Consider the following 13,158-nt stretch of genomic DNA (forward strand, 5'->3'; position numbering starts at 1 on the left):
GTAATAAACTTGGGTCAATTAATAGTATACTTCTCTATACTTCTGTATACTAAGTATACTAGTAGTATATTTCTTAGACCAAAGACATGGTCCAGATTTTCTTTCACATTTTGGTTGAATGTGTTCTCTGTAGAGGTATGTGTTATTTATATTACAGTGTTTGGGTTTTTAGTTCAAGAACAGAAGGCAAATTGGGATTATACTTTATATTCAGTACTGTATTTATAAAATAAAAGTTAATCACTAAAACAATTTTTTAAACTTTTTTTTTTTTAAAGATTTTATTTATTTATTTGACAGCACAAGCAGGGGGAGCAGCAGGCTGAGGGAGAGGGAGAAGCAGGCTCCCCACTGAGCAGGGAGCCAATGTGGCCTCTATCCCAGCACTCAGATCATGACCTGAGCTGAAGGCAGTCATTTAATAAGCCACATGCCCCTAAAACAATTCTTTTTTAAAGATTTTATTTATTTATTTGAGAGAGAGATGGATCACTAAGAGGGGGAGAGGGAGAGGGATAAGCAGATTCCTTGCTCAGTGTGGAGCCCAAGGATAAGGATGTGGGGCTCCATCCCAGGACCCTGAGATCATGACCTGAATTGAAATCAGACCCTTAACCAACTAAACCATCCAGGCATCCCTTTAACCACTAAAACACTTTTTAAAGAAAGTTACTTTAGAAATTCCATATAGGGATACAAAGGACCCGTCTTCCATGCAGTTTAGAGATTGCTTTTACAAACCCTGGATAATGGGACAAGGGTGTCATCTAATGACACATATGATCTATGGAACCTCCCTATCCCTCCTTCCTTATAATAGAAATTTCTGTTTCTGTGACCGCTCATGTAGGGATCTGTGTTTTTCTTTTGTGTGAACTTGATGTCTTCTCATTGATTGACCTGTGATGGGTGCTTTTCTGAAGTGTGACTAAAATTTAGTAATTACATCATCTTGGAATTGGTTTGAAGAGATAGTTTTGGACCAGTTATATTTTCTGTCTTAGGAATTTGAAATAAATAAACACCCAAATTGGACTATTTTAATTAACGTCCTTGTAGCATTGGTATTGGAAAGACTGTTTATTGTAAGTTGATATCCTTGAGAAGCAGAAAAAAGAAGTTAAGTCACATTAATGGTAGAACACTAGCAAGACCTGTATTCCATACTGCTGTGCTGAAGTTTGTAGATCCATCTTGAATCCAACCCTCCAGGTCCTTTGAGGCCTAGTTCTGGTGTTTGCCATGAGATGATTTTCTTAATTGCTACACCTTTCTTAAATGTACATAAACTTAATTAAAATTCTCCCAATTCCAAGCCTTCGATGATAGTTAGAATTGATGTTCTGTTTAAAGAAGAACCCTGGAATGTGTGAATAGAACTGGATCTAGGTCAAGATTGAGAGTGTATTGGGTAATTTTCATGCTGGAGGAGTAAGTAGTGACATTTCTTGGCCATATTTGGTTTCCTGATCTAAGCTCTAAGCTACCTCTTTTTTTTTTTTTTCCCTACCATAAATACCAGAGATTGTTTCCCCTGCTTATCTTTTAATGACTACTTGTATTAATCATGGTGTCCTTTCTTTGCTGGCCCATTGTAGTCTCTTATTCTTTCAAAATTTCTGTTCCTGAAGCTAGCACATAGCTATTTTGAGTCTCCCTTGTCTCCTTTTTAAAGATTTTATTTATTTGACAGAGAGAGACATAGCTAGAGAGCGAACACAAGCACGGGGGCTGGGAGAGGGAGAAGCAGGCTTCCCACTGAGCAAGAAGCTCCGATGCGATGCGGGGCTCAATCCCAGGATCCTGGGATCATGACCTGAGTCGAAGACAGACACTTAATGACTGAGCCACCCAGGTTCCCCTATTTATTTATTTATTTATTTATTTATTAAAGATTTTATCTATTTATTTGTTAGAGAATGAATACAAGGTGGGGTGAAGTGGCAGAGGGAGAAGCAGATTCTCCCCTGAGCCAGGAGCGATGCGGGGCTCAATCCCAGGCCCCAGGGTCATGATCTGAGCCGAAGGCAGACCCTTGACTGCCTGAGTTACTTATGTATTCCCTGACAAAGATAAATTTCTTACCTAGTATATAACATCTTCCTTGGCCCACTGGAAACACACCTCAGTAATCACTGAATAAGCTATTGAAGGAATTTTTTTTTTTTTTTTTTAAATCACAGTTCTTTTGGATCTTTGAGAGTGAAGAAAAAGGTTTGGAAGCTGGTGTTTTAGTCCTTCGGGGCTGCTGCAGGTACCCCTATTTAAAAAAAAAATTACAAGTTTTCATATATTTATTTATTCACTTAAGTGATCTCTATGTGCAGTGTGGGTCTTGAAACTCATGACCTTGAGATCAAGAGTTGAGTGCTCTTCTGACTGAGTGAGCCAGGAGCCCTTTACCTCCATTAAAAAAAATTCCCTTATTAAATTACAAATTACTGTGAAATTACAAAGTCTACGAAGTTTGCCTTCTATTCCTTTTCTTCCTTACTTTATCTGACTTTATTTATGGAATATGTGACTTAAGACAATGTTAAACACAAATCTCAACGGAGATAGTTTAGGGAGAAACCATTGTACTTTTGAAAAACGACTTAAGTTTATTTTTAGGACATTTTATCTTATCAAATGAAAGTAGGAAGGAGGGGCACCTGGGTGGCTCAGTGGGTTAAGCCTCTGCCTTTGGCTCGGGTCATGGTCTCAGGGTCCTGGATTGGGCCCCTGCATTGAGCTCTCTGCTCGGCTGAGGGTCTTCTCCCCCTGCCAGTCCCCCACCCCCGCCCATTGTCTGTCTCTCTGCCTACTTGTGATATCTCTCTCTCTCTCTCTCTCTCTCTCTTTCTCTGTCAAATAAATAAACAAATAAAATCTTAAAAAAAAAAAAAAAGAAAGTAGGAAGGAGTGTGATGATGGGGCAGAGGCTGGAACTGAACTGCTGCCTGTGAAGATTGTTATCAGTGTTTTCATAAAAGGAGGATTTGAGGTTTATTTTTTTCTTTTCACCCATTTCCTTGTCTTTCAAGGAAATCCTTTGGGGCCAGTTGAAAATGGAGGATGGCTTGGGGTTGCTTGCGTGGCACTTGGTGTAAGGGGAAGGAGGAAGCTAGAGAAATTTCAAGTTTTGAACATTTTGAGATACTGTAAATTATAAGATTACTGAAAAGAGTCTAGTAATTGTTAGGGTTTGGCATTTGGTGCCAAAATATCAAAGTGGTTCTTTGGTCTTGTTTATGTTATTTTATTTTATTTTTTTTGTAAAGATTTTATTTATTTATTTGACAGAGAGAGAGATCACAAATAGGCAGAGAGACAGACAGAGAGAGAGATGAGGAGAAGCAGGCTCCCCGCCGAAAAGAGAGCCCCATGCGGGACTCGATCCCAGGCCCCTGGGATCACGACCTGAGTCGAAGGTAGAGGCTTAACCCACTGAGCCACCCAGGCGCCCCTGTTATTTTATTTTTTAAAAGATTTTATTTATTTATTTATTTAAGAAAGAGAGAGACAAAGAGAGAGAGTGCGTGCGCATGAACAGGGCCTGAGTTGGGTGGGGGGGACAAGCAGACTCCCTGCTGAGCAGGGAGCCCAACTAGAGAGCCCTTCACACCAGTACCCTGGGATCATGACCTGGGCCGAAGGCAGACACTTAACCTACTGAGCCACCCAGGTATCCCTCTTTGGTCTTGTATAGATAAGATATAACTACTCTTTATTTTTCTGAATGACTTTGGATTGTACCTTGCTCTGATGATCTTGGTAATGTTTTATTTTTAGTACTTAACCTTTGAAAGATTTGAATACTTGGTTAGTTACAACCAGAACTACCATGAGACAGTTGAAACAGTTTGTTGCAGTGTAATGGAATTAGCGTCTGTACCAAGATATACATGTATTGAACAAGGTACTTATTATTTTATTGAAGTGTTTTGAGATTATACTTTGTACTGTTCAGTAAGTTTGGAAGCTGTTTTTGAAGTAGACAATGTATACAAATGTTAGGGGGATTACAAATATGGCCTCTGAGACTCAAACTGATTGTGATATGGCCCTTGCTTAACTGAGATGTGTCCTTTATTAATTCAAAATAGTGGTATTTAAAAAATAATTTTCTGTATCTGTTTTGTCATGTTGGTTTCTTTTTTTTTTTTTTTTTTAAAGATTTTATTTATTTATTTGACAGAGATCACAAGCAGGCAGAGAGGCAGGCAGAGAGAGAGAGGAGGAAGCAGGCTCCCCGCCCAGCAGAGACCCCCTCCCCCCAGTGTGGGGCTCGATCCCAGGACCCTGGGATCATGACCTGAGCCAAAGGCAGAGGCTTTAACCCACTGAGCCACCCAGGTGCCCCTGTCATGTTGGTTTTTGAATGCACTTAAATGACATGGATAGACCTTTTGGCAAGCTTAGGTTTGTGCAGTATAATATTTGCCTTAAGTTTTTGATGGTGGGTATGGAAATATCTTCACAAGAACTCTTAGATGCTTTGTCTTCTCTCTCTCTCTCTCTCTTTTTGGTGTGTGTTTTAATTTAGATAATGTCTGTTGACCTATCTTCACATTTGCAACTTCTTTCCTTAACTTGTGTTTCATATATTGATGAGCCCATGGAAGTAATGCTTTGTTTTTGATGTGTTTTTTAAAATTTCTAGGAATTACATTTTACTTTCTCTTATAAGTTCATGTCTTTTGCTATATTTTCATGTACTGTATTTTTCAGCTCTTAGAGTTTTATTATATATGCTGCTGAAGCGAGCACCAGCTCTTAAGAGTTTTAAATGGTTCTTTGTATGTCTTCTATTTTCCTCATTATACTTTCATGGTCCTGTAAATCATTGAGCATATTTGTAATATATGTTTTGAAATCTTTTCTGCTAATTTCAGTGTTTATCTTTTTGTTCTTGTTGACTGAGTTTCCTCCCATTTATGGGTCACATTTTCCTGCAATTTCACATGGCTAGTAATTTTTTTAATTGGGTAGTGGACACTATAAACTTGCATTTACTGAATGCTGGATTTTGTTTTCTTCCTTTACAGACTATTGGGCTGTGTTCTAGCAGGAAGTGAAGTTCCTTGAAGATCAGTTTGATCCTTTTGAGTATTATATTTTTTAACTAAGTTAAGTTTTTTGTAATTAAACCTTTTATTTTGAGAAAATTTTAAGTTCAGTGCAGTTATAATTTTTTTTTTTTAAATTTTTTTTGAGGGTGGCTGAGGAGGAGCGATTTTTCTAGATCTAGTTTAGCTCCACTACTAATGACTCTCCTGGTTTTCTATTGAATGCCCTGCATTTTATACCTTCCTGGTCATTTTTAACTGATCTTGTAGAGTTTTTGCCCTGGGCACATATGACTAGTATTCAGCAACAGATTTGGGAACATTGTGTGGATTTCTAGAATTCTTTCCCTCAAAGATCTCAGTACTGTGCTGTTTAGTGTCCAGTGTCTGAAAGCAGGTTTTCATTTATCCCTCCACCCTCTCTAATTTTCCAGGTGTATATAGTAATAGGGTGAGTCTGGTTGCAGTCGAATTTTTAAAGTGAAGAGTGAGCTGATTGTGTTTTACATTATTCTTTGCCCCATCTCAGGCTCCTCTCTTGCTTTGTTTTACTTTGTCTTAGTTCTTTGATTCTAAATTGAGCTTTTTTTTCTTCTTTTATACTTTGACATACCTGAAAATTAGATGTTTTATAGAAGATGGGATTAAAAAATTCCTGTTTGCTAGCTTGCAGTTGGATGTAGTTTTGTGTAGTCACTTCATGTAGGTGTGTAAACACAGAAAAGGCCTGCCTCAAAACTTGAACATAGATTTCTGCAGATTGGAAGAAAGACTCTGAGACAATTTTGAATTATCGTTTTCTTCCCTGTGAACTAAATATTTGTATGTGGGTGTGAAGAGTGCAGGAGGTTCTGGGATGAGGTATATTAGACATGTTCAGCAACATTCCTAAAGCTGGAGTCAGATGTAGGTTTGCTGGCTACAGGTAAACCTGGTTTAAGATCCCACTACCAATAGCATTTAGTTCTGTCATGGATTCTCTCTCTCTCTCTCTCTCTCTTTTTTTCCTAAAGATTTTATTTATTTATTTGACAGAGAGAGAGAGAGATCACAAAGGGAGAGGTAGGCAGAGAGAGAGAGAGGTGGGGGAAGCAGGCTCCCTGCTGAGCAGAGAGCCCGATGTGGGGCTTGATTCCAGGACCCTGATATCATTCCCTGAGCCAAAGGCAGAGAGGCTTAACCCACTGAGCCACCCAGGCGTCCCTGTCATGGATTCTCTTAATAAATGTTACCTCACCAAAGTAATAGAGAATGTTGTGTGGAAAAATCTAGGTATCAGTGACTTAGAAATCATTCAGAAAAGGCTTCAAAGAATGAGAATTTTGTAGGACAATTTTAAATTTATGCAGGTGCATTTTTTTTAAACAGTAGTGATTATGGTAAGAGTTGTTTAGGGCTAAAAGAGTATTTTAGGGGCGCCTGGGTGGCTCAGTGGTTAAAGCCTCTGCCTTCACCTCAGGTTATGATCCCTGGGTCCTTGGATCAAGTCCCGCATTGGGGTCTATGCTCAGCAGAGAGCCTGCTTCCCTTCCTCTCTTTCTGCCTGCTTCTCTGCCTACTTGTCTGTCTGTCAAATAAATAAATAAAATCTTAAAAAAAAAGTATTTTAGAGAAGCATAAATAAACATACAAGACTAAACATACCATACAATTTTTGTTGGTACCTGTTGGTACACATAGGAGTTGAAAGCTAATGTATACGTAGAAGCCTGCCCTCGGATGCTTACACATTCTGGAATACACAAAACTATGGAGACACAAAAAGATCAGTGGTTGTGGGTGAGGAGAGAGAGATGAGTAAGCAGAGCACAGAGGATTTTTAGGGCAGTGAAAAATAATCTTTAGATTATAATGATGAATATATGTCACTGTACTTTTGTTCAAACCCACAGAATGTACAACATGAAGAGTGAACCTTAAGGTAAATTGTGAATTTGGTGATTGTGGTGTGTCAGTGTAAATTCATCCTTGGGGGAAAAATAGTGTACCATCCTGGTGAATGATTTTGATAATGGCAAAAGCCATGCATGTGTTTGGTGCAGCAAATAATGTGGGAAACCTCTGTATCTTCGTTTCAATTTCATTGTAAATCTAAAACTGTTCTAAAAATAAAATCTGTAAAAAATGGGGGGAGGGGTAAATGTTGCTTCCACTCTGGGTTTTGAGTCTTAAACCAAGTCTCAAACCAAGTCTTAAACCATCTGCCTGAGCACCCAATGACGAACTGTACCTGTGAAGTACAATCTGTGCCTCCCAGATCTGTTCTTCAGCACCTTAAAACCACAGTCTGGGATCACAGAGAAGCCTACAGAGCTCAGCACATCCGCACAGTCTTAGGACGGGCCCCCAGCCTTGCTTTCTGAACTCCATTAGGCAGGAGTAAGATGGATTTTGTTTCAGAAGAGAAATGACCAAATCTCTGCATTGAGGAGACCTCTTTTTTTCTCAATCCAACAGAGTAAAGGCTGACAAAACCAACACAGTCTAAGCCAACACCGTATGTGGTGAAACTCTGAGCTTGTGCGACATTGGGATTTTATAACTTTTTAAAAAATTATTTCACATTCTGAGATAGTATTTATGCCCAGGGCATTTTTCTTGAAGAAGTAGGTAAATTTTCATTTTATAATTTAAGTGTATCATGTATCATCAGTAAGGATTGGATATGTATGCCAGTAACAGAAAACTTGATGAATACTGCTTTAAACAAGTGAGAATTTACTTTGCTCATGTAATGTGAATTCCAGGGTTAGGCAGTCCATAGCTGATACAACTGCCCAAGGATGTCATCAAGGAACCAGTATCCTGTCTTCCTAGCTTATATTTTTTTGTCTCTTTGGTCAGAAGATGGCTGTTGTTGGGTGTGTGGGTGGCTCAGTTGGTTAAACAGCCCATTTTTTTTTTAAATTTTTATTTTTTTATAAACATATAATTTATTTTTATCCCCAGGGGTACAGGTGTGTGAATCGCCAGGTTTACACATTTCACAGCACTCACCACAGCACATCCACCCCCCATAATGTCCATAACTACACCACCCTTTCCCAACCCCCCTCCCCCCAGCAACCCTCAGTTAGTTCTTCGAGATTAAGAGTCTCTTATGGTTTGTCTCCCTCCCGATCCCATCTTTATTCTTTTCCAACCCACCAAATCCCCCACGTTGCAGCTCCACTTCCTCATATCAGGGAGATCATATGATAGTTGTCTTTCTCTGATTGACTTATTTCGCTAAGCATAATACCCTCTAGTTCTATCCATGTCGTCGCAAATGGCGGCATTTCATTTCTTTTGATGGCTGCATAGTATTCCCGTGTGTGTGTGTGTGTGTGTTTATATATATATATACCACATCTTCTTTATCCATTCATCTGTTGATGGACATCTAGGTTCTTTCCATAGTTTGGCTATTGTGGACATTGCTGCTGTAAACATTCGGGAGCACGCGCCTCTTCGGATCATTACGTTTGTATCTTTAGGGCAGATACCCAGTAGTGCAATTGCTGGGTCATAGGGTAGCTCTATTTTGAATTTTTGAGGAACCTCCCTGCTGTTTTCCAGAGTGGTTGCACCAGCTTGCATTCCTACCAACAGTGTAGGAGAGTTCCCCTTTCTCCGCATCCTTGCCAGCATCTGCCATTTCCTGACTTGTTAATTTTAGCCATTCTGACTGGTGTGAGGTGGTATCTCATTGTGGTTTTGATTTGTATTTCCCTGATGCCGAGTGATGTGGAGCACTTTTTCATGTGTCTGTTGGCCATCTGGATGTCTTCTTTGCAGAAATGTCTGTTCATGTCTTCTTCCCATTTCTTGATTGGATTATTTGTTCTTTGAGTGTTGAGTTTGCTAAGCTCTTTATAGATTTTGGATACTAGCCCTTTATCTGATATGTCGTTTGCAAATATCTTCTCCCATTCTGTCACTTGTCTTTTGGTTTTGTTAACTGTCTCCTTTGCTGTGCAAAAGCTTTTGATCTTGATGAAATCCCAGTAGTTCATTTTTGCCCTTGCTTCCCTTCCCTTTGGCGATGTTCCTAGGAAGACGTTGCTGTGGCTGAGGTCGGAGAGGATGCTGTCTGTGTTCTCCTCAAGGATTTTGATGGATTCCTTTCTCACATTGAGGTCCTTCAATCCATTTTGAGTCTGTTTTCATGTGTGGTTTATGGAAATGGTCAAATTTCATTTTTCTGCATGTGACTATCCAATTTTCCCAACACCATTTGTTGAAGAGGCTGTCTTTTTTCCATTGGACGTTCTTTCCTGCTTTGTCGAAGATTAGTTGACTGTAGAGTTGAGGGTCTATTTCTGGGCTCTCTATTCTGTTCCATTGATCTATGTGTCTGTTTTTGTGCCAGTACCATACTGTCTTGATGATGACAGCTTTGTAATAGAGCTTGAAGTCTGGAATTGTGATGCCACCACCTTTGGCTTGCTTTTTCAATATTCCTTTGGCCATTCGAGGTCTTTTCTGGTTCCATATAAATTTTAAGATTAATTGTCCGATTTCTTTGAAAAAAAATGGATGGGATTTTGATAGGGATTGCATTAAATGTGTAGATTGCTTTAGGTAGCATAGACATTTTCACAATATTTATTCTTCCAATCCTGGAACATGGAACATTTTTCCATTTTCTTGTGTCTTCCTCAGTTTCTTTCATGAGTGCTTTATAGTTTTCTGAGTATAGATTCTTTGCCTCTTTGGTTTTTTTGCCTCTTTGGTTTATTCCTAGGTATCTTATGGTTTTGGGTGCAGTTGTAAATGGGATTGACTCCTTAATTTCTCTTTCTTCTGTCTTGTTGTTGGTGTAAAGAAATGCAACTGATTTCTGTGCATTGATTTTATATCCTGACACTTTGCTGAATTCCTGTATAAGTTCTAGCAGTTTTGGAGTGGAGTCTTTTGGGTTTTCCACATATAGTATCATGTCATAAGCAGCCCACTCTTGATTTCTGCTCAGGTCATGATCTCAGGGTCCTGGGATTGAGTCCCACATCAGGCTCCGCACTCAGCAGCAGGGAGTCAGCTTTGGGATTCTCTCCTACCCCTGACTCTTCGAGAGTGTGCTCACTCTCTCCCTCTCTCTCTAAAATAAATAAATCTTAAAAAAAAAAAAAAAAAAAAGGAGATGACTTTTGTACCTCTGGAGAGTTCAGAGTTTTCAGAATGAAAGGAAGGAAAAATAAAGGGAAATCTCTTTCTAAGTCTTTGTATTTTTCTGGTGGATAGTGGCCTCTCAGAGGTTGATAACTAACTTCCCTTTGTTGGCCAGAACTATGGTGGTATGACTTGGTATTGAACTTACCATATCTGGAATTAGTATAGAATGGTGGTTAAGAGCATGGACCTAAATTTGAAAATCAGTTGTGTTACTTCCTAACTATGTATGACTTTAACATGTTTGTGCCTCTGAGTTACTAAATGAGTCTAGTAATATGTACCTATCAACACTTTGTTGTGGAAAAGATTAAAGGAGTTAATATATGTCATTATTTTAATGGATACCATTTGTACTATTTTACATATTAGTTGTAATTTACCGTCTTCCTTATATAGTAGAGTTATTGGTACTGGAATTGTAAATTTATCAATCAAGGAACTAGGTTTTTTAGATAGGAAATAAAATAGCATTTGCCCTAGGTGTTTTTGAGTATAGGGATAGTTGAAAAAGACGGTAGAACTTGAAGGGCTCTCGTGACTGCATTGCATTAAAAAGTTATGGGTGAGTTAAAGTATTGGGGTCATTTTAATTTACTCATTTAATTCATCTTAGAACTTGATGACTTTTAGTGCTGTCTTGAGCAAATTGTCATTTTATCCCCAATCCCCTAAAGCACCTTCATCTCTACCGAAATTCTGTCTTATTGATAGAATGTTTGAAGACTTAGCTGTGTATCAATAAATGATTTCATTGATATTGTTACCAGCCTTGCCAATTTCTAATCACTCTACTGAAAAAAAAAATCAATGACTTCTCTATTTTCTTTTTAGCCCTATCTGCTTTGATATGATTGAGGAAGCATACATGACGAAATGTGGCCACAGCTTTTGGTAAGATGATTTTATTTAGCAAAATTGTCTTGATTTTTAACTTGTGTTTAAGTGCAGCCAGTGAGCAGTTAGGTTTTTAAAATAATTTTGGTTATCTTATAATTTCTTTGATGTATTTTTATAAGTTCATCAGCTCGAGGCAGAAAGCATATGGTTTGTGCATAATTTCTGTGGAATACTTACATTTACCATTGTCCTTACAGGTAGATTTCAAAACTTTTGAGTTGATTAATTATTATAGAGTTTTAATTCCTGTTTTAGGAAATTGAGGGGTACTGCATAATTAGGATGGAGCATGAAGCATCTTTAACTCATTTGTGGGGATAAGTGTGAGACCCAGAAAGGAGGTTAGAAAGTCATTGGAAAAGGATATAGGGGATTAAAAAGATCTGTGTTTTCTTTAACATTTTGCTCAGTGTTATTGTTAGTTGCTTAGTCTTGTATATATGTCACATTAATCTGTACATTTAAAAAATTTTTAGTTGTAAAATACACATAATATAAAATTTACCATCTTAAACATTTTCAAGTTGAGTAATGTTATGTTTGTTTGCATTGTTACACAATCTCCAGAATTTTTATCTTGCAAACTGAAACTATATACTTTAAACTTTAAAGTTTTAAACTTTAAACTATATAATTTAAACTATAAACTTTAAGCAACTCTCCCATTTCTTTCTACCCCCCAGCCTCTGCCAGTCACTATTTTACTTTGTTTCTGTGAATTGACTATTCTAGATACCTCATATAAGTGGTATTAAATAGTATTTGTGTTTTTGTGACTGGCTTAATTCACTTAGCATAATGTCTTTAAGTTTCATCCTTGTTGTAGTATGTGTCAAAGTTTCCTTCCTTTTTAAGGATGAATAGTGTTTCATTGTGTGTGTATACTGTATTTTATTTGTTCATCTGTTCATGGGCATTTGGGTTGCCTTCTTAACTGTTGTTAAGAATGGTGCTTTGAACATTGGTGTCTAAATATTGCCTTGAGAGACTGGTTTCAGTTCTTTTGGATATATACCCAGAAGTAGAATTGCTGTATCATATGATCGTTCTGTGTTTAATTTTTTGAGGAACCTCCATAAACTTGTCATTTACTCTTTTTTTTAAAATAGTAGCCACCCTAATGGTTATGTAATCTGTTTAATTCCTTTTGTTTATTTTTGATTGGGGGTGGTATATTCTGTTTGCTGTCAGTCGTGTTCGTAAATCATTTACACTGTTGATATACTGGGTGTTATTACCAGTTTGTAAGTATTTTAGTTTGATTTGGAGCATGATGCAGCAGTGATAGGGATATCCAATCTACCAGTCATTTCAAAAGAAGTTCAGAATAAAAATAACTTTCTTGGCCTGTACTATGCTTTTTATTAAAATATGTTATTAAAATAAGCAATATGTATTCTTATTTAAAAAACAAGTTTTTTTGTCCAGAAAGCTGTAGCCCGAGATGTAAATGTCATTGTTTTTACAGTCTTTTTTTTTTTTGGTCTACCACCTCAGAGGTTATCCTGGTAAGGAGTGATGGTGTGTCCTTCCAGAATTTTTTTGCTGTTTTTTTTTTTTTTTAAAAAGACCATCTTGCCTTAAATAATTTAGATTTCCTGGTGTATCATTATATTGACATTGTTATGGTTGATGAATAACTTTCTTCTCCTCATTGCTACGGAAGTTCTGGTCATGTGTGTCTTGCTTTTAGATTGATATATGTATGGTCTTGGTCTTTTCAGGCTTATTGTTTAACAGTAGTGTTTCCTTTGGCCCATTAATTGATATAGCACCAAAGCATTCCATAGGAAACCATATACCTTCCTTGGAGACTTTGAGTTTCATCTCTGGAAAATTGGGTGATTTAGATTAGGCTTTCTCTGCCTTTGGAAGTATTGACTGTTGAACAAGATAATATCTTTTGTGGGTGATTATCCTGGTATTGTAGATTGTTTAGCAGTATCCCTGGCCTCTACCCAGTAGCAGTCTTTTTTCTCACAAGTGTGACAACCAAAAATGTCTCCAGACATTGTCACATATCGAATAGGGGACAAAATTGCCTAGTTTTGAGAAA

At 37.7% G+C, this 13,158-nt stretch overlaps 1 protein-coding gene across 4 annotated transcripts in view; it reads left to right on the top strand.

Moving 5' to 3' along the window:
* COP1 (COP1 E3 ubiquitin ligase) overlaps positions 1–13,158 on the top strand; it is a 245,993-nt gene that overhangs the window by 13,935 nt on the left and 218,900 nt on the right. For all 4 annotated transcript variants that reach the window (XM_032317091.1, XM_032317088.1, XM_032317089.1 and 1 more), the window contains exon 2: positions 11,037–11,096. In XM_032317091.1, coding sequence (XP_032172982.1) covers positions 11,037–11,096 — 60 coding nt within the window. The remainder of the gene's footprint in view (positions 1–11,036; positions 11,097–13,158) is intronic.

Source organism: Mustela erminea, chromosome 17 (genome assembly GCF_009829155.1).
Source record: "Mustela erminea isolate mMusErm1 chromosome 17, mMusErm1.Pri, whole genome shotgun sequence".
NCBI classification, from domain to species: Eukaryota; Metazoa; Chordata; class Mammalia; order Carnivora; family Mustelidae; genus Mustela; species Mustela erminea.